The 21,144-nt window shown below is 43.2% G+C and overlaps 1 protein-coding gene across 3 annotated transcripts in view; it reads left to right on the forward strand.

Annotated features, from left to right (window-relative positions):
• ZDHHC1 (zinc finger DHHC-type containing 1) overlaps positions 1-21,144 on the forward strand; it is a 61,709-nt gene that overhangs the window by 17,707 nt on the left and 22,858 nt on the right. For all 3 annotated transcript variants that reach the window (XM_040409744.1, XM_040409743.1, XM_040409745.1), the window contains exons 4-8: positions 4,291-4,466; positions 6,962-7,063; positions 9,121-9,245; positions 13,331-13,489; positions 19,847-19,962. In XM_040409744.1, the coding sequence (XP_040265678.1) occupies positions 4,291-4,466; positions 6,962-7,063; positions 9,121-9,245; positions 13,331-13,489; positions 19,847-19,962 (678 nt within the window). The remainder of the gene's footprint in view (positions 1-4,290; positions 4,467-6,961; positions 7,064-9,120; positions 9,246-13,330; positions 13,490-19,846; positions 19,963-21,144) is intronic.

Raw genomic sequence — 21,144 nt, forward strand, 5'->3', positions numbered from 1 at the left:
TGGAGTAAAACTGTGTTTATGGCAGTTGGGCTTTAAAGAGAAAGAAATGCAGCCTTGTATTTGGGGGGGGGGGACGGGTAATTTTTTGGGTATATTTAAGTAACGGTACGTCCTAGAGAGCTGAGACCCGGTCTAAAACCTTCCCGGACACCTGATGTACCTGTGTGCCAAATTTGGTGAAGATCGGTCCAGTCGTTTGGTCGCGCATAAAGAACGTCTAGACAGACAGAAACTCATTTTTATATATATGAGATATAGATCTATCCATCCTTAGGCCCCTTTCACACGGGCGAGTTTTCCACGCGGGTACAATGCGTGAGGTGAACGCATTGCACCCGCACTGAATCCGGTCCCATTAATTTCTATGGGGCTGTGCACATGAGCAGTGATTTTCACGCATCACTTATGCGTTGCGTGAAAATCGCAGCATGCTCTATATTGTGCGTTTATCACGCAACGCAGGCCCCATAGAAGTGAATGGGGCTGCGCATGGTTGCTAGAAGACGATCGGGATGGGGACCCGATCATTTTATTATTTTCCCTTATAACATGGTTATAAAGGAAAATAATAGCATTCTGAATACAGAATGCATAGTACAACAGCGCTGGAGGGGTTAAATTATTATTATTTTTTTTTATTTTACTCCCCTTAATCCACTTGCTCGCGCAGCCCGGCTTCTCTTCTGTCTCCTTCTTTGCTGTGTACAGGAACAGGACCTGCGGTGACGTCACTCCGGTCATCACATGGTCCATCACATGATCTTTTACCATGGTGATGGATCATGTGATGGACCATGTGATGACCGGTGTGACGTCACCACAGGTCCTTTTCCTGTACACAGCAAAGAAGAAGAAGAGATGCTGGCTGCGCGGGCAAGTGGATTAAGGCGAGTTAAATTATTATTATTTTTTTTTTAACCCCTCCAGCGCTATTGTACTATGCATTCTGTATTCAGAATGCTGTTATTTTCCCTTATAACCATGTTATACAACCCCGATCCCAAACCCGAACTTCTGTGAAGAAGTTCGGGTTTGGGTACCAAACATGCCGATTTTTCTCACGCGCGTTCAAAACGCAGTACAATGTTTTGCACTCGCGCGGAAAAATCGCGCATGTTCCTGCACAATATAGAGCTTGCTGCGATTTACACGCAACGCAGAAGTGATGCGTGAAAATCAACGCTCATGTGCACAGCCCCATAGAAATGAATGGGTCCGGATTCAGTGCGGGTGCAATGCGTTCAACTCCCGCATTGCACCCGCGCGGAATACTCGCCTGTGTGAAAGGGGCCTTAGAGTTCTTTCCCACAGGTTTTTTTTTTCTGCACGTTTCTGTTTTTGGTGCATTTTTTGCCATAAAAATAGCAGCTCTGGGTGTTGGCCGACGGTCTGTGAGAAATACAGGACACACAAGTGTCCTTTTTTGTCACCTATTTTTGGAAATGCAGCATGCTCTATGGTGCTGGAGAGTTTTTTTTCTTTCTCATTTTTTCTGTCTCTTTCACTGCAGTTCTCTCAATCATTTAGAAACAAAACTCCACAAAAAACAACTAACCCTAAAAGAACACACACCGCTTATCTGGTGGAAAAACACCAGTGCAAAATTAAAGGCTTTCCAGTAAAAATATTTTTTTATAAAGTGGCCTTGAGACAGAAGATTAATACTTGCCTGCTCCTGTTCTTCACGTTGCACCCGCTGTCTCCATCTTCTGGTCGCCACAAGCAGCACGTCGCCACTGAAGCCAGTCATCGGCTGGAGCAGTGCATGTCACCATGTCCATAGCCGGCTAGATGTAAACGGTGCAGAGACCGAATGATGGAGGACCGGAGTGGTGTGGAACAAGTAAGTATGAATCTTCTGTTTTCTACCGGAAAAACCCTTTAACCACTTCCCGACTGCCCATAGGATATAAACGTCCATTCAGAGATGGCAGCTGCACGCTGATCGTGCAGCTGCCGAGCGGGGGGGGCGGGGGGCCTGCTGTCAGTGACATCAGGGCAACCCAGAGAGAAGGCAGGGACAGTTCCCAGTTGTCCCTGCCTTCTAGATCGCTGTATACACACCTCATCCCGCAAATGACAATCGGTCAAAAAATAAAAAAGCTATGGCTCTCAGACTATGGAGACACTAAAACATAATTTTTTTTTGTTTCAAAAATGCTATTATTGTGTAAAACTTAAATAAATAAAAAGTATCAGGGTGGATTTGATTTGAATCAAAATGATTTCAATCACGATTTAAATCACCAGTCAGTAAGGCTTGATTTAAATCATAGTTTTCTACATAAAGACTAATTCTTGCGTACGCAGATGGGATCCTATAATGACGGGAGGTACCAAGGCCAGTTGAGTAGGCTGTAAACGTGTCCACCCCAGGTCTGTCTGTACCATGTGTAGGCAGCTGGGGTGGACATCAGTAGAAATGTTGTGAGCCCTTATGAAGCGGAGGGAGTCAGTATGGCTCCATGTCCTGCTCATTGAGAGGAAGGCAGATGCCTTCTCACTTGACTGAAAGGAGCTCCCACCCCACTGTGGGCAGCCACAGGTTTGTCTATGGAGCAGACTTCCAGGCGCTTAGTGGCTGCATCTTTAGTCTTCACAATCTCCTGTTTAGGGTCCATTCACACGTCCGTAAGTGTTTTGCGGATCCGCACATCACAGACACTATAATAGAAAATGCCTTTTCTGGTCCGCAATTGCGGACAAGAATAGGACATGTTCTATTTTTTCCAGGAATGAAATTGCGGATCCCGAAAAAACGGATGCGGATCACGAAAATGCGGATGCGGATCCAGGAAATGTGGATTTGAATCTGTTCCAGCCCCATTGAAAGTGAATGGGTCCGCAAATTGCGGAACGAATGCGGACCCAAATTACCGACGTGTGAATGGACCCTAAGGCTGGGTTCAGACCTGAGCGTCTTTGATATGCGCGTTTAACGCGCGTTTTTGACGCGCGTTTTTGACGAGCGTTTTTTGCAATAGTAAACGCGCGTTTGACGCGCGTTTGTGTGATTGACTGCAATGTCCTATGGCCACAAACGCGCGTCAAAACGCCCCAAAGAAGCTCAAGTACTTGTTTGAGCGTAGGGCGTTTTACAGCGCGTTTTTCAGCGCTGTAAAACGCTCAAGTGAGAACCAGGGCCATAGGGAAGCATTGGTTTTCATGTGTTGAGCGTTTTACAGCGCGTTTGAACGCGCTGTAAAACGCTCAAGTGTGAACCCAGCCTAAGAGGATAGAACATTTCATGATGAGCCTTCGTAGCATAGACTGGGTGCCCTGCTCAAGCACTAGCAGCCTCTTTTCTGGAGAAAGTCGCCTCATTCTCCCACCATGTCACATCTAACTGGTCTAGCCATGCCCCTTGATTCCCTAGAAAGATGCATTCTTTGTGTGGACAAGCCTGAGTTTTTACTGCCACTAGGAGAAGGTATACGCTGCCAGTCCTCTCCAACAGTTCTGATCTCTTGGCGGAGAAGTCGCTGTCAGTGTTAGGCCTCTCACGCGTCCATGATGACATCTGTGAGAAGAGGGTCAGTGGTTCATCCTCGAAGGTGTCCTTGAAGGATCCATGTTTGGTCCATGTGTCCGCTTTTTGCCCTCTGTGTCATCCGTATTCCACCTACTCGGTTAGGGCTCATGCACACAAACGTGTGCCCGTAATGCGCGTACACAATATACAGGCACCAGCCCTGCGCACTCCATATCACAGATTGACTTGAATGGGTCCACAAGATGCCAAGCGCAATCACGGATCGGATGCCCATGGAAGCACTACGAAGCGCTTCCATTGAATTTTGGTCTGTGCCTCCGCACCGCAAAAACATAGAAGATGTCCTATTTTTTGCGTTGTGGACCCATTCAACTGAAGTCCGCAAACGGCATGCACACGTACGGTGCCTGTGCATTGCGGTCCGCAGCATGGGGCACACACATTGGTGTGCATGAGCCCTTAGGCTAAAAAATTAGTCAACAGAGCATCTCCTACCAATGGTCCATGAAACACTAACAGAACACGGATGCCTTCCGTCTTGTGTCAGCGGTTTTCATGGATCATAATGTGCGCGAGGGATTTATAATAACAGACAAAATAACGCACACTTCCGTGGTGTCACACATTAAAGTCAGTGGATTCATGAGTGGTCCGTGGAGACTGCGCACACCCGCGATTCACTGACATATGAAAGGGGCCTTATAGTCGCCCACCACCGTTTCTTGAAAAGAAAAGTGTGAACCCCCACATAACATACATCGCTGTGACATTATTCTTCCTTAGTCCTCTCCATCCAGTTTATGGGAGTGCTGTTCACGTTACATTTAATTGTCCATTTTCTGGCTGTTACCATTGACCCAGCAGATGAGCACGTACGTGCCAAGGGCTCCCCCGGTCCGCTACCTGTATTCGATAGGACAAAGCATGCTCATGTCATTGAAAACATGCATTGTTACATCTGTGAGGTGGATGTGTAAGTAGAAGTTCTCGTGTCTTGTACGTGTATTGGTCTTACAGGCAAGATGGACTGCACTGCACCTTACTTTGGTGAGTTGTACAGCGCCTTGCGAAAGTCTTAACTCCCTTTTTTTTCTGTTTTGTTGCAATATGACCCGGATTTAAAATGTCATTTTTGAAGAGTTTGCACCATTTGATTTACACAACATGCCTATCTCTTTGAACATGCAAAATATTTTTTGCTGTGACACAGACAATAATTAAAGGATAACTGTCCTATTTTTTTATTTGCTAGTTTATTAGAGCTAGGCATGTATACCTGAGTTAGTCTGTCAATGATTGTCAAAAGATCTGTAATTACTTTATAATAACAGCTTTCATTAATGTCCTCTCTCCCTTTCCACTGCTCCCTTAAAAGACTGTTGCTAGGGCTTTTTTGTCTTCCCTTTAGTATAAACAGAAGACAGAGGGGCGGTCCTTCACACTGCATGCCTGCATTAGGCTTCAGAGTGAGGAGGCGTGTCTCTCAGTAATCCAATCTGATTGGCTGACAGGGAGCTGCTGGCTACAGCAAGTGTGTATGTGAAGTCAGGGAAAGCAGTTTTGGCCTCAGAGAACTGACAGAGGAGCCATCTTGAGAAGGTCCTCATATTGTAAATGTTTAAACAGCCAACTAAGGGAAAAACTCAAGCAAAACAGTGGTATGTGAAGAAACTAAAGATTGCTTTATGAATAATGCTGCAGCAGCAGTAACCTATGCTAAAATAGATTTTTTTGATGAAAACATGACAGTTACACTTTAAGACAGAAATTGAATGTGCATATATATATTCCGCCCCCCCCCCCCCCCCCCCTCATCAATACTTTGTGGAGCCACCTCTTGCCACAGTACAGATGGAAGTCTCTCCAGGTATGTTGCTAGTAGCTTTTTAAATCCAGGTGTTAATGCAACAAAACAGGAAAAATGCTAAGGGGAGTGAATACTTTTGCAAGGCATTCATCACAATAAAAACGCCTATATAGCAGGTTTATCGCACTTGTCATGTGATGTTGTTATTATTGTGGAATGTTTGTCCCAGATTTCCTAACTCTCCATGACTTCTGTTGTACGTTATGGTTTTTTTTTCTTGGCAATATTAGTGCCTGAGAGAGCAGGGAAATCTGTATCTAAAGCTGGCTAAAGGTTTAAAGGGTTTGTCCAGCCTTTACTAAGTAGTGGCTTAGCCCCCCCTCCCCGAGGATATCACTAGCGGATCGGTGGGTGTCTGATACCCTGAACCCCTGCCGGTCAGATGTTCGGGTGTAGCTTTGCCGCCGAAAGTACAGAGCCTCATCAACTTTGCAGTGGAGGTTGCTCGTTTCTACAGCTCTGCCCCTTTGAAGTCAGAACCCTGGCGATCTGCTGGGATCACCTATCCAGAGGATAGGCCATCATTTAGAAAAGGCTGGACAACATCTTTAAAGGTGTGATCATGATTTGTAAGGAAGAGTCCACAAGTAAGATTTTTAGTATTGTGCGACATATAGTTTACCCCTATGCATTTTCATGGTTTATAATGTCTATGGATACAGACCCAGAAACATTATGCAGCCAGTTATTTTATCAGAATTGTTCACTTTTGCTTCAGTAGACACAAGGAATATCATTAAAGGTTATGTACATGTTGGGTGGGGGGGCAAATTGTTTTAATGATTGCATTTTATTCATTTTGGGAGAAAAATTATTTTTTCAATTGGTCTTTATTTAAAAAAAATATTGAGCTGTTCTGTCAAATGGTTTATCTAGCTGTGCAAATCGTACTTTCTTTTTGTGCTGGTCTTCTAATAACCCTCATCTCTAAAGTCCTGAAAGATCATATTGAATTGAACCATAATGAGTGTTTATAAGATAAAGAGCCATCAGTTGAGCTGCCTGATGAAACAGAGTGAAACTTCAGATCCTGCTACTAGGGAAACCCGAGGCTGCACAGAGACAAGGGTTCCACATTTTTAATAAAGACCAATTAAAAACCAGTTGTTTTTTTTTGTTTTGTTTTTTTACTCAAAATGAGTACAATGCAATAATAAAGAAATTGCCCCCAAAGGTGTACATAGCTTTTAACTATCCGAAAATGGCTACAGCCAGCTTAAGAAATGGCTGCTCAATGATCTCTTGACTCCTGTCCTGTCCATTTATTTTGCCCTATCTGAAGGCTGCAAAAACTGGTGATAGAGGATGACACCGCTGGGTCACTTGCATGAATGGACCCCAGTCACTTTGGTAAAATGAATATTGAGCAGGATAAAAGAAGGGTAACACGAGTTAAAGTTTATAAAACAAAGTAGAAGATAGTATTTGCCATGTATTCTTGATCGTTGGGTTGCTGTATTATTCCTGTTAATGAGTCGATCGGAAATACGTCCGTCTATGCAGAATTGTTTTTCGTTCATGTGCATGAGCTGTATGTCTCTCTGTAAATTTGTTAATTCATACCTCCGGTTATTCACATTTTTCCTCTTTTTACTCCACAGTGGCGACAAGTCAAAGCACTGCAGTTTATGCAATAAGTGTGTCAGTAATTTTGATCACCACTGCAAATGGCTCAATAACTGTGTGGGAGGAAAAAATTACTGGTAAGATGAGCATCATGCCTCTAATGGAATATGTAGATAGCTGAGCAAACTCTGACCACTCCACAGGAGAAGCAGTTTGGGGATATAGGGGCAAATCCATCACTCCCCCTACATGTGTTTTTGATGTAAAAGTCGCAAAACCCCGGTTTTGTGACTTTTCCAATGCCATTGTGATTGCTATGTTTTAGTCATAACTGGCATTTTACACCGCCTTTGCCAGGCTTACGAAAAAGGGATGTGGTGAGCACAGGGCCATCATCCCCTCCACATTCCTCATTAAACCCCCCGCTATCAGCACTGTACGCTGGAGCGATAGGCAAACATGGCACGTGCAGCGTGCACCATGGCCTGCGGGTTTCCGCTGTTTCAAACAGCAGAGACCTACAGCTAATGACCACGACCGGCAAAAATGCCTAACGCGGTCATTTATACCCTTTAGATGCCGTGTGATAAAGAAGCTTGCGCTTCTGGGCTTCTTACTGGCATCCTCTGCGACAAATTAGGATGCTGGTAATTGATTATAAATATGCTGGTTCTCTCTGAAGAGACCCAGGGTATTGAAGCTGCAGTTCTTATTTTGGCCGGCAGGGCAACATAAGAAATGAGCAATTCTGTACCAATATGGATATATAATAAAAATATTGGTACAGAGTTAAAAGAAAAAAATACTGCGTTTTGTAGCCTCAAACACGAGCAGCAAAACCATAAAAAGGTAAAAAATTAATTAAATATATAAAAAATTATAAAAGTTTAAATCACCCCCCTTTCTGTAGAATAAAAAAATAAATACATAAATAACAAAAAAATAAACATCATTGGCATCACCGCATCCGAAAAATATTGTTTCCAATACCTCAAATGGCTAAAAAAGGGGTTAAAATGGCAGATTTGCCATTTTTTCAACGCTTCTCTTACCTAATTTTTTTTTTATAAAATGTGATCAAAAAGTCACACACTCCAAAATGGTAATAATTAAAACTATAAAAAACTTATAGGGGTCAAAAGTTAAAATTTTGACACTATTTAGACATAAAAAACATATACATATGTGGTATCATTGTAATTGTACTGACCCATCGAATGAAGGGCAAGGGTCAGTTTTGCGGCAATGAGAACGCCATAGGGACAAAACCGTAAAATGATGGAGGAATTGTGTTATTTTTATATATATATTATTATTTTTTTCAATTTCACCCCATTTGGAATTTTTTTCCCCGCCTCCCACTGCCTTGTATGCCATATTAAATAGTGGCCTTAGAAAGTACAATTTGTCCTGCAAAATATAAGCCCTCAGACTGATATGTGAACGGAAAAATAAAAAGGTTATGGATCAAGGCAGGACAGTTTAAAAGGAATGTGTCATCAGAAAATGACCCATTATTTAAATCATGTTTTTATGTTAAACATTTTTTTTGGGTGATATTTATTTATTTTTATATATATATATATATATATATATATATATATATATATATATATATATATATAATTTTAAATCCTGCAGTTTTTGCACTGGCCACTAGGCTGCATTCATATGAGAAAAACGTCCGTCGCACTTCCGAGAGTACGGGCAGTGTAACAAAGAGGAAGTAGCGCTCGCATGGAGCGCCGCCTCCTCTTCAAACAGCTGATCGGCGGGGGTGTCTGAGGATGCTACTGTCATGTGCAGGTCTCTGCACCGCTGGCATGGCTTTGCATCCTGCCTTGATGCCAGCTAACATGTCAGCTACCACTTTAAATTGTCTCACATCGTAACACTCGGGGCTGGAGGGATCTGTAGCATACAGTAATGATATACAGTATATCCTATGGGGTTGGCATCTGCTGTATAGAGCATCTACCATAGTATTTTCAAACCCTATGAAGCATCCTTATGTTACTTGGATTAGAAGTGAAACCATAAGCATGCAGGTTTTGCCATGTTCTAGTTGTGGTAGTGGTACCGGCTCCTGCAGTGATTGCAGATATTTCTTGGGTGTAATTTCATTCTTCACGTTTGATAATTAGAAGACATGGTCTGGGATTTTACAAACGCTCTTGTTCTTTCCACTTTTTAGGCTGTTTTTCAACTGTCTTATATCTGCTTTTCTGGGCACTGTGGTGCTGAGCACAATTTCATCCTATGTATTTGTTGTATACTTCGTTGACCCGGCAGCGTTAAGGAGCGACCAGCAATTCGAAGGTGATATTCTTTTTTTCTTTTTTTTAATCTTTAATTTATAACTGTAATAATAGACTTGTAAATTAAAGACATTCGAAATGTAAGGAGATATATATAATTTTTTTTTTATTTTTATATATATATATACAGTGGGGGAAATAATTATTTGACCCCTCACTGATTTTGTAAGTTTGTCCAATGACAAAGAAATGAAAAGTCTCAGAACAGTATCATTTCAATGGTAGGTTTATTGTAACAGTGGCAGATAGCACATCAAAAGGAAAATCGAAAAAATAACTTTAAATAAAAGATAGCAACTGATTTGCATTTCATTGAGTGAAATAAGTATTTGAACCCTCTAACAAAAAAAGACTTAATACTTGGTGGAAAAAACCCTGGTTTGCAAGCACAGAGGTCAAACGTTTCTTGTAATTGATGACCAAGTTTGCGCACATTTTAGGAGGAATGTTGGTCCACTCCTCTTTGCAGATCATCTCTAAATCCCTAAGGTTTCGAGGCTGTCTCTGTGCAACTCTGAGCTTGAGCTCCCTCCATAGGTTTTCGATTGGATTAAGGTCCGGAGACTGACTAGGCCACTCCATGACCTTAATGTGCTTCTTCTTGAGCCACTCCTTTGTTGCCTTTGCTGTATGTTTTGGGTCATTGTCGTGCTGGAACACCCATCCACGACCCATTTTCACTTTCCTGGCAGAGGGAAGGAGGTTGTCGCTCAGGATTTCACGATACATGGCTCCGTCCATTTTCCCGTTTATGCGAATAAGTTGTCCTGTGCCCTTAGCAGAAAAACACCCCCAAAGCAAAATGTTTCCACCCCCATGCTTGACGGTGGGGACGGTGTTTTGGGGGTCATAGGCAGCATTTTTCTTCCTCCAAACACAGCGAGTTGAGTTAATGCCAAAGAGCTCTATTTTGGTCTCATCAGACCACAGCACCTTCTCCCAGTCACTCTCTGAATCATTCAGGTGTTCATTGGCAAACTTCAGACGGGCCTGCACATGTGCCTTCCTGAGCAGGGGGACCTTGCGAGCCCTGCAGGATTTTAATCCATTGCGGTGTAATGTGTTTCCAATGGTTTTCTTGGTGACTGTGGTCCCTGCTAATTTGAGGTCATTAACTAACTCCTCCCGTGTAGTTCTAGGATGCTTTTTCACCTTTCTCAGAACCATTGACACCCCACGAGGTGAGATCTTGCGTGGAGCCCCAGAGCGAGGTCGATTGATGGTCATTTTGTGCTCCTTCCATTTTCGAACAATCGCACCAACAGTTGTCACCTTCTCTCCCAGCTTCTTGCTAATGGTTTTGTAGCCCATTCCAGCCTTGTGCAGGTCTACAATTTTGTCTCTGACATCCTTGGACAGCTCTTTGGTCTTTCCCATGTTGGAGAGTTTGGAGTCTGCTTGATTGATTGATTCTGTGGACAGGTGTCTTTTATACAGGTGACTAGTTAAGACAGGTGTCCTTAATGAGGGTGACTAATTGAGTAGAAGTGTCTAACCACTCTGTGGGAGCCAGAACTCTTAATGGTTGGTAGGGGTTCAAATACTTATTTCACTCAATGAAATGCAAATCAGTTGCAATCTTTTATTTAAAGTTATTTTTTCGATTTTCCTTTTGATGTGCTATCTGCCACTGTTACAATAAACCTACCATTGAAATGATACTGTTCTGAGACTTTTCATTTCTTTGTCATTGGACAAACTTACAAAATCAGTGAGGGGTCAAATAATTATTTCCCCCACTGTGTGTATGTATATATATATATATATATATATATATATATATATATATATATATATATATATATATATAATTTTTTTTAAGTGGTCTCTGGGCCTTTAATATTGATGTTGTCTCTCCTCCTGCTCGCTGCTTCTATGTCAACGGCGAGAAGGGCAGCGGCCTCCTCGCTTCAAGTCAAGGTAACCACGCCCTCTCTTGCCTTTGAGTGACAGCCGACAATTCGGCTTCGCTTTCCGAAGTCTCGTGCATGCGCGGTGCCCTCTATTTTACTGCGCGATCCCATGCCCTGACATGCGCGAGACTTCGGAAAGCAAAGCCGATTTGTGGGCTGTCACTCAAAGGCTAGAGGGGGCGTGGTTACCTTGACTTGAAGCGAGGAGGCCGCTGCCCCCTTGACTTCAAGTTGACATGCAAATTAGCGCGAACGGAGGATACTTGTTTTCGGACCTTATGCAGCATCGGACTGCAGGATGGAAAGTATGATTAGTATCACACTGCGGGCTACCCTGAGGTACTGCTGGCGGGTTTACATGCATTTAGGAGGTGACAGGTTCCCTTTAAGTCCCTTCATTAACCATTAAATTGTTACTGTTAAAATTATCAGCTGTGTCGCCTCTTTATTCCTAGTGTCGTTATACTTGTATAATAGGTGTGGTAAGAGACTGGTAGTCGCGCGCTGGCTCCAGGCTCTTATTTTCAGATTTTCTTCTGCCTACCACATGAGATAATGTTATTCCTTCCTGACACATAGGCGTCACGTCTGTGATAAAATGTCCCTCAGACACTGCCCAACACACAGAAGTGACTCCTATGTGTCAGGAAGGAATAACATTATCTCATGTGGTAGGCAGAAGAAAATCTGAAAATAAGAGCCTGGAGCCAGCGCGCGACTACCAGTCTCTTACCACACCTATTATACAAGTATAACGACACTAGGAATAAAGAGGCGACACAGCTGATAATTTTAACAATAACAATTTAATGGTCAATGAAGGGACCTAATAATAGTTACATTACAAGAGGGAATTAAGGCAATTAGTAGTCAGTTAGGCTGATTGGAAAATGATGGCATTAGTGATCACTCCTCCCCATACTGTAGAGGAGATCGCTGTATGTAATAACAGCGGTCTCATCCCACTGACGGGCAGGCAATTGTTGAAGGAACGCTTCCGACAATTCATTGCCTGATCACCTAAAGGCAATAAACATTCATCTCCTAACGAATGTCATTGCTTTCTGCCCCTCCTGACGTTGAATGGCGCTGAACAGATGCATGCGCGCTGCCGCTCCATTCAACAGGAGAACATAGAGCCCTATTCAGCAGGAATCCCATCAGTCGGACTCTACCAGTTAGACCCTTATCCCCCTACCCTGTGGTTAGAGGATAAGGATTTTTAATGGGACAACCAAATTAAGTGCATTTTTTTTTTTCTGCAAACACTAAAGTGTTCCGTGGCATCTATTAGATTTGTCAAGACCAGCAGTTTAGGAAGGGTGTCCTTACAGAGACCAGTCCTGTATGGAGACTTTTGGAAATGCTCCATGGGAAACGAATACGCAAAGAGGCATCTGCCAAGAAAGAGAACCATCCAGCCAGTGCCACCTATTGGAAGTGTCTCCCTATGAGTGAAGATCCAACTTTCCGACAAGCCTTGGGATTTGACAAGGGAAACTAGCCAGACCAGCATCCATCCATAGACGGCTGTTTCCCTTGTAAAGACCAGATGTAGAAGACACATTGGAAATAATCTAATTGCAATAGTCTCATCTTAACAATATTACAATGCAGTTACTTTTTTTTTTGGCTCAGTTGTTTTCTTAAATCCCCCGATTAGAAGCTCTAGGAGGACGGTGCGCTGGAGTCCGGATATTCCTGATCTGCGGGCCCCCTCCACCCTCCGGCGTATATTTGACAGCCTTCTAACTATACAGTGTGTAGGGAGGAAGCTGCCGATTTAGTGGGGAAAGCCAGGAGCTCATCAGTACAGTGACTCCCGAGAACGTGCCTTACCCACTGGAGCGGCTCGTATAGGTATTGGTAAGAGACCTAGCATTTCCATCAGGGTCTCTGTCACTAGTGTATGGAGCTCCATAACGCTGGCGACAGACTGCACTGGGCACTTGGGCCTCAAAGCATTCACAGAAAGCTGGCAGTAAGATGCGGGCTCTGCTGCCCTTCTATGCCCATAGGTAGGTGAGAAGATAGACTGTGCTTTTACCGCTTGGTTTTCGGTCACGATGTGCGTGACAACCCTGTGTCCTATGTCTGTCCGATTTTATATAGTGTGGACTACTGGATCTAGTTGTGTTTGCAGATGGTAACCTCGATCATTCATGTTTTGCAGCCATCCAGAACCTGTCAGACACGTGGTACGTGTTCCTTCCCGCAGCCCCGGTGGAGACTCAAGCGTCTGTCATTTTGGGCCTAGCAGCTCTCGTTTCAGTGATGGGACTCATTACTATACTGCTGATAGGGCAGCTGCTCTGCTTTCACATCTACCTCTGTACGTATCCGTCTTTTAAGACTCTACACCCTTCAGGATAGAAGATGTTTTCTGTTACAAAAAGGAAGATTTGACATTAACTAAATAATACATATCAAAATCGCTTTCTTTTTCGTGTCGGGGTGCACTCAAACACATCCACATCTGGAGTATACCCCATGTCTCATTTTATAATCCGCCAACATTTCCTCTTATTGCAACCACCGCCTCTAGATAAATGTAGGTACTTTGGGGGTCACTTACTATCCAGATCCCGGTAAATAGAACAGGAGTTTCCCACAGCTTTTGAAGGGGGTGTCTCACTTCAGCAAATGGCATTTATCATGTAGAGAAAGTTAAATGGGTTATCCCATGAATAATATAAAAAATAAAATCCTATAGATATGTGATATCCTACAGTCCATGACAATACCTTTCTAACAAAGCTAGAACCAGCCCTGTACCTCACATGGGTCCAGAGATCTCCACGTTCACTGGTCCAATTGTTCGACTACGTTTATTTCAAGCTGGGCGTGCGTTTTCTCAACGAGGGTGTCCTTTCTGCAACAGCTGGTGGCAGTTGAAGGATGGAACTGAACAGCAGGTGGCGCTATACAGATAGATTTCAGTGAATAACTCAGTGGCTATGCTACATTTTTAATTACATGCAATTACAAAAGTATTCAGATCCAGGTACTGGTTTGAAAAATGTTAAAAAAAATTTTTGTGGGACAACCCCTTTAATACAAGGCACTTACTAATGTATTGTGATTGTCCACACTGCATACTTTGCTGGCTGGACTCCTTTTTCCATCACCTTACACACTGCTGGTTTCCATGGTTACGGCCACGCTGTAATCCGTCAGCGTTGGTCTTGCTTGCACACTATAAGAAAAAGCACCGGCCTCTCTGGTGGCCAGGATTGCGGGAGTGCAATTGCGCTTTTTCCTTTAGTAAATAAGCCCGGCCACCGCTGATGGACTGCACGGTGGTCCTAACCCCTGGATACAAGCTGTGTATAATGTGATGGAAAAAATGAATCCAACCAGCACAGGAAGCAATATGGACAATCACAGTACAGTAACTTGCATCAACTTTATCTACATGATAAATGCCACTTGCTGAAGTGAGACAAGCCCTTTAACGGTTAAAGAGGACCTGTCACGGCTCCTGACACGCCTGTTTTAATAGCTTCATGCGTTCCCCATGCACTAACCATTCTGGAACATCTGTTCTTATGTCTGTATGTTGTGCCATTCCTTTATTATTTCTACTAGAAGTTATTGCTATTCGCCTTCAGTAAGGGTACAGAGGGGTGTTACCAGTTGGGGGGGTGTACCTGCACAGACTCACTCTATCCAATCAGTGCTGCCATTTTCAGACTGTGCAGGGCCACCCCCCTCCCCCAACTGGTAACACCCCTCTGTACCCTTACTGAAGGCTAATAGCAATGAATTCATAACTTCTAGTAGAAATAATAAAGGAATGGCACAACATACAGACATAAGAATAGATGCTCCAGAATTGTTATTACATGGGGAATGCATGAAGCTATTAAAACAGACATGTCAGGAGCGGTGAGAGGTCCAGGCCTGTACAGATACAAAACTCCATATCTTACATATGTATCCCTGGAGTATTCTGGTGGGTTGTTGATGTAATCTCCCTCTTCTAAGTCTTCACCTTTTGAATCCACTCTTGGCTTTGGCTTCAAGAACTGCATAGAATTTCTGAATGTAGAGACCCAGTCTTACAGCGTACATGCCCTAAAAAGTCACTTTTGCTGCCCGCCACTTGATTGGTAATACCATGTGGCACGCGCTGCTATCCAATTTAAACGGTAACCTCTTACACACCATTATTATCCATTGTTTTTTAAAAGTAGACTAGATGTATTGCATTGTGCATGCATATTATAAAAGACAAACCTATTGTGGAATTAGTATTATTTATCACCTATAGTGAAGTAGAGATTAACCCTTTCGCTACCAGCGATGTGCGAACATGGCGCCCGCTCGCACGTGCAGAGACCTGCTGCTAATTACTGTGACCAGCAATAATGCCGATTGCGGTAATTAAAGGCTTTAGATGCCGTGATCAAGTGAGATCACTGCATCTAAATGCCCTGCTGCCAATGGGGCTGTCGGTAGTTGCTCTGAATACTAAGAGCCTCGCTGACGAGGCTGATAGTATTCATGCTGCAATAATTTTTTTGGCCACTAGATGGCAAAAAAGAAATGAGCAATTGACAGTCATAAAATCATTTTAAGAATCCCTGATTGTACAAAATGAAAAAAATTAAAAAACTGAATTTATAGGCTCGTATAGGAGCTTCAAAATCATTATAAATATATATAAAAGTTTAAATCACCCCCCTTTCCATATAATTAAAAAATACCTAAATAACGATAAATATAAACATCATGGGTATCACCACGACCGAAAACGCCCATACTATTAAAATATATTTTTAAAAATCCAATACGGCTAATGGCGGAAAAAAGGGTCAAAATGGCCGAATTGCCATTTTTTCATTGCTTCATTTGCTTACCCAAAAAGGTGTGATCAAAAAGTCACACACACTCCAAAATGGTATCAATCAAAACTACAGATTGTCCCACAAAAGATGAGCCCCTATACAGCTCAGTAGACATAAGTATAGAAAAGTAATGGGGGTCAGAATATGGTGATGTAAAAAATAATGTTCCATTTTCAAAGTTTAAATTTTATTTTTACACTATTTAGACATACAAAACCTGTACATGTGAGGTATCGTTGTAATCGTACTGACCCAGAGAATGAAGGGCATGGGTCAGTTTTGCCGCAAACGAAACGCCGTGGGAACAAAACTCATAAAACGATGGAGGAATTGCGTTTGTTTTTTTCCTTCAATTCCACCCCATTTGGAATTTTTTTTTTTTTTTTTTTTACTGCTTCCCACTACATTGTATGCCGTAATTAATGGTGGCATTAGAAAGTACAACTTGTACCGCAAAAAAAATGTGCCCTCATACAGCTATGTGAACGGAACAATAAAAAAGTTATGGCTCAAGGAAGATGGGGAAGAAAAATGAAAATGCAAAAACCTCCGGTAGTGAAAGGGTTAATAATTTTTCATCCTAATTTTCCCATTTATACAGTTAGGTCCATATTTATTTGGACAGAGACTACATTTTTCTAATTTCTGTTCTGTACATTTCCACAATGGATTTTGAACAAAACGATTCAGATTCAGTTAAAGTTCAGACTTTCAGCTTTAATTCAGTGGGTTGAACAAAATAATTGCATAAAAATGTGAGGAACTAAAGCATTTTTTAAACTCAATCCCTTCATTTCAGGGGCTAGAAAGTAATTGGGCAAATTAAATAATTGTAAATAAAATGTTAGTTTGAAAACCCTTTGTTGGCAATGACTGGCTGAAGTCTTGAACTCATGGACATCACCGGACACTGTGTTTCCTCCTTTTTAATGCTCTGCCAGGTACGGTTGTTTCGATACCAAAATTTGGATTCGGTTTCGATACCATAAAAATTTTTTGCAATATTTGATACCATGCGAAAAAATTAAACGCCAAAAAAAGCCGCGTGCACTCCGCGTTTTATGGAACATCCGGCCCATAATCGAGCAGTCCTATCCTATTTTTTGGGGGACAAGGTGACAAAAAAAATTGCGACTCTCGCAGTTTTTATTTTTTATCTTTTACGGTGTTCACCGCATAGGAGATATTTTGTAATAGTTTGGACTTTTCGGATGTGGCGATATATAATACGTTTATTTATTGTTTATATATTTTATATGTAAAATTGGGAAAGGAGGTGATTTATACTTAAAGGGAACCTGTCACCGGGATTTGATGTATAGAGCTGAGGACATGGGTTGCTAGATGGCCGCTAGCACATCCGCAATATCCAGTCCCCATAGCTCTGTGTGCTTTTATTGTGGAAAAAAAAACATTTGATCCATATGCAAATTACCCTGAAATGAGTCCTTTCCCTGAGATGAGTCCAGCGTGAAGGAGCCCAGCACCGCCCCGCATCCTCAGAATCTCCTCCTTGCTCCCCAACGTCAGCCAGAGCGCTTTAATCTCGCAATGAGTGAGCTAGCGCATGCGCAGTTCCTTTTCTGAGGCTGGTGCCAGCACAGGGAAGGAACACTATGAGGACACTGTGCATGCGCTAGCTCTCGCATCGCGAGATTACGGCGCTCTGGCTGTCTGACGTCGGGGAGCAAGGAGTAGATTCTGAGGATGCGGGGCAGTGCTGGGCTCCTTCACGCTGGACTCATCTCAGGGTAATTTGCATATGGATCAAATGTTTTTTTCCCCCCACTAAAAGCACACAGAGCTATGGGGACTGGGTATTGTGGACGTGCTAGCGACCATCTAGAAACTCATGTCCTCAGCTCTATACATCAAATCACGGTGACAGGTTCCCTTTAATATTTTGGTGTGTTTTTTTTTATTTTTTATTATTACAGTTTATTTACTAACAATTTTTCCCCTTAGGGGCTAGAACCTGGGGGATCTTTTAATCCTTTGTCCTATTCACCCTGATAGAGCTCTATCAGGGTGAATAGGACTTCACACTCTCTGCTGCCCTGTGCATAGTACACACAGCAGCAGGGAGATTACCATGGACGGCTTCAGTAGCGTCCTGGCTGCCATGGTAACCGATCGGAGCCCAAGGATTACACTGCTGGGGCTCCGATCAGAAGCTGTTACTGCACCACCAATGAGAGGAGGTGAGGGGACTCTGTGGCTACTGCTACCAATGATTTATTACTGGGGGGGGCGCGCACTGCGCCACCAATGTTTTTAATACTGGAGAGGGGGGGGGGCAGGGCACACTGCGCCACCAATGATAATTAACGTTTAATATACAAATACAGGAGATAATGAGATCCGCACACCCTATTGGGTAATGGGTGCCCACGGAGGACGAGGGATCGTCACGTAGTAAAATGAAGAAATTCGTGGCACACCACAGTTAATTTGATGCAATTTAATTATTGGTTGATGTTCTACATCATTTCATATATTCATACATATATTCAATACATCCGGATAGGAGCAAATTAAAGTTGTGTAACGTGGGACATATATGTATGAATATATGAAATGATGTAGAACATCAACCAATAATTAAATTGCATCAAATTAACTGTGGTGTGCCACGAATTTCTTCATTTTAATATACAAATACAGCCGGCGGCAGAAACACATTGCCGGCACCCTGCCTCTGACAGGGCGCTGCGATCCGCGGCAGTTAACTCCTGGTGCATTTGGCTGGATTTGAGCACACAGTATGTCTCTGAAAACCCCAGAATTCATCCGGCTGCTTCTGTCCTGTGTCACATCATTAATAACACTAGGGACCCAGTGCCACTGGCAGCCATGCATGCCCAAGCCATCACACTGCCTCTGCTGTGTTTTACAGATGTGGTATGCTTTGGATCATGAGCTGTACCATGCCTTCACCATACTTTTTTCTTTCCATCATTCTGGTAGAGGTTGATCTTGGATTTATCTGTCCAAAGAATGTTCTTGCAGAAGTGTGCGGGTTTTTTTAAGATTTTTTTTTAGCAAAGTCCAATTTAGCCTTCCTATTCTTGAGGCTTATGAGTGGCTTGCACCGTGCAGTAAACCCTCTGTATTACTTTCATGCCGTCTTCTCTTTATGGTAGATTTGGATACTGATACGCCTATATCCTGGAGAGTGTTGTTTACTTGGTTGGATGTTGTGAAGGGGTTTCTCTTCACCATGGTAATTATTCTGTGATCATCCACCACTGTTGTCTTCCATGGGCGTCCAGGTCTTTTTGCATTGTTGAGGTCACCAGTGCTTGCTTTCTTTCTCAGGATGTACCAAACTGTAGATTTTTCAGCTGCTAATAGTGTAGCAATTTCTCGGATGGGTTTTTTCTGTTTACGCAGATGAAGGATGGCTTGTTTCACCTGCATGGAGAGCTTCTTTGACCGCATGTTTACTTTTCAACAAAATCTTCAAAATGCAAGCACCACACCTCAAATCAACTCCAGGCCTTTTATGTGCTTAATTGAGAATGAAATAATGAAGGAATTGCCCACACCTGCCCATGAAACAGTCTTTGAGTGAATTGTCCAATTACTCTTGGTCCCTTTAAAAACAGGGTGCCACATTTAAAGGAGCTGAGACTCCTAAACCCTTCATCCAATTTTAATGTGGATACCCTCACATGAAGGCTAAAAGTTGTCCATTATATAACTATGACTTGATTATGTTTTAGTAAACAGGCAATAAAAAGAAAATGTGTGTCCAAATATATATGGACCTTCCTGCCAAATATGTAGCATATGCGTATGTAGATTTTATGTGATTGTATTTTCTTCATTTATCCCAGTGTGGAATAAGCTTAGCACCTATGAGTATATAATGCACCAGCGGCAGAAGCAGGAAATGAAGTCGAACAGCAGGGAACCGGAGGCTGGAGGAACACCCCCCACAGTCCGGGAGCAGGTAAATTATAAAAAACGTTTAAAGGGGTTGCCAGAGTGTTTAATACTGATGACCTATCCTCAGGATAGGTCGTCAGTATCAGATCGTGGGGGTCCGACTACCAGCACACCTGCCGATCAGCTGTTTAAAGATACCGCAACGTTTCCAGTCTTTTCCTAGGCCAGTGACGTCACATTCATCGGTCATATGGCCTATGGGCAGCTCAGTCCCATTCAAGTGATTGGACCAGCTGATGGGCAGGGGTGCCGAAAGTCAAATCATGACCAATCAGATACTGATGAACTATCCTCAGGATAGGTTATCAGCAGTGTGGGGATTCACATTTTTATCAGGTTCCCTACTCAATAGCGGACACTCTGCATCACGACACATGTTTACATATGCATACATCATATTAGGGGTGGGCGATATAGGCGATATGCGATATAAATTTGTGCCACGATATGGATTTTGAGCATATCGCCTATATCGCCGAACCGCGATATGATCGCGCTCTCTGCGCGCACCATCTTCTCCTGAGCCGGCACAGTGGAGAAGGAGAGAGTCCCTCCCTCCCCACTGTGCGCGGCTGCCGCTGACTACCAATGACAAAAGAGGAGGAGGAGGGGAGGGACTGACAGTAAATCATTGAGTTTTCACGATCTCAGTGAGCGCGTGAAAACTCAAATCCGATGGTATATTCTAACCCCCAGGCGTTCCCATGGTGACAGGGACGCTTGCCTGGGGGTTAGAATATACAGGGCCACGCCGCTGACAGTAGAACATTTAAAAACTAATCAGTAACTTTAACTTTATTCATTGGTGATCTCTTTACTGTATACCTTACTAGGTCTTAGCTCCGGTAACAGCAGGCAGTGCGGGGGGCGGCGCTCACTCACTGACGTCACGCGCCTGCTCCTCCCACTAGGCGGCGCAGGCGCGTGATGTCAGTGAATGAGCGCCGCCCCCCGCACTGCCTGCTGTTATCGGAGCTAAGACCTAGTAAGGTATACAGTAAAGAGATCACCAATGAATAAAGTTAGTTACTGATTAGTTTTTAAATGTATTCTTGTGAGCGTCGGGGGGGGATCTGTGGATGGCACTGTTTAGGGGAGGGGGGGGGGGATCTGTGGATGGCACTGTTTAGGGGAGGGGGGGGGAATCTGGGGATGGCACCGTTTAGGGGAGGGGGGGGAATCTGTG

The sequence above is a fragment of the Bufo bufo genome, chromosome 10 (genome assembly GCF_905171765.1).
Source record: "Bufo bufo chromosome 10, aBufBuf1.1, whole genome shotgun sequence".
NCBI classification, from domain to species: domain Eukaryota; kingdom Metazoa; phylum Chordata; class Amphibia; order Anura; family Bufonidae; genus Bufo; species Bufo bufo.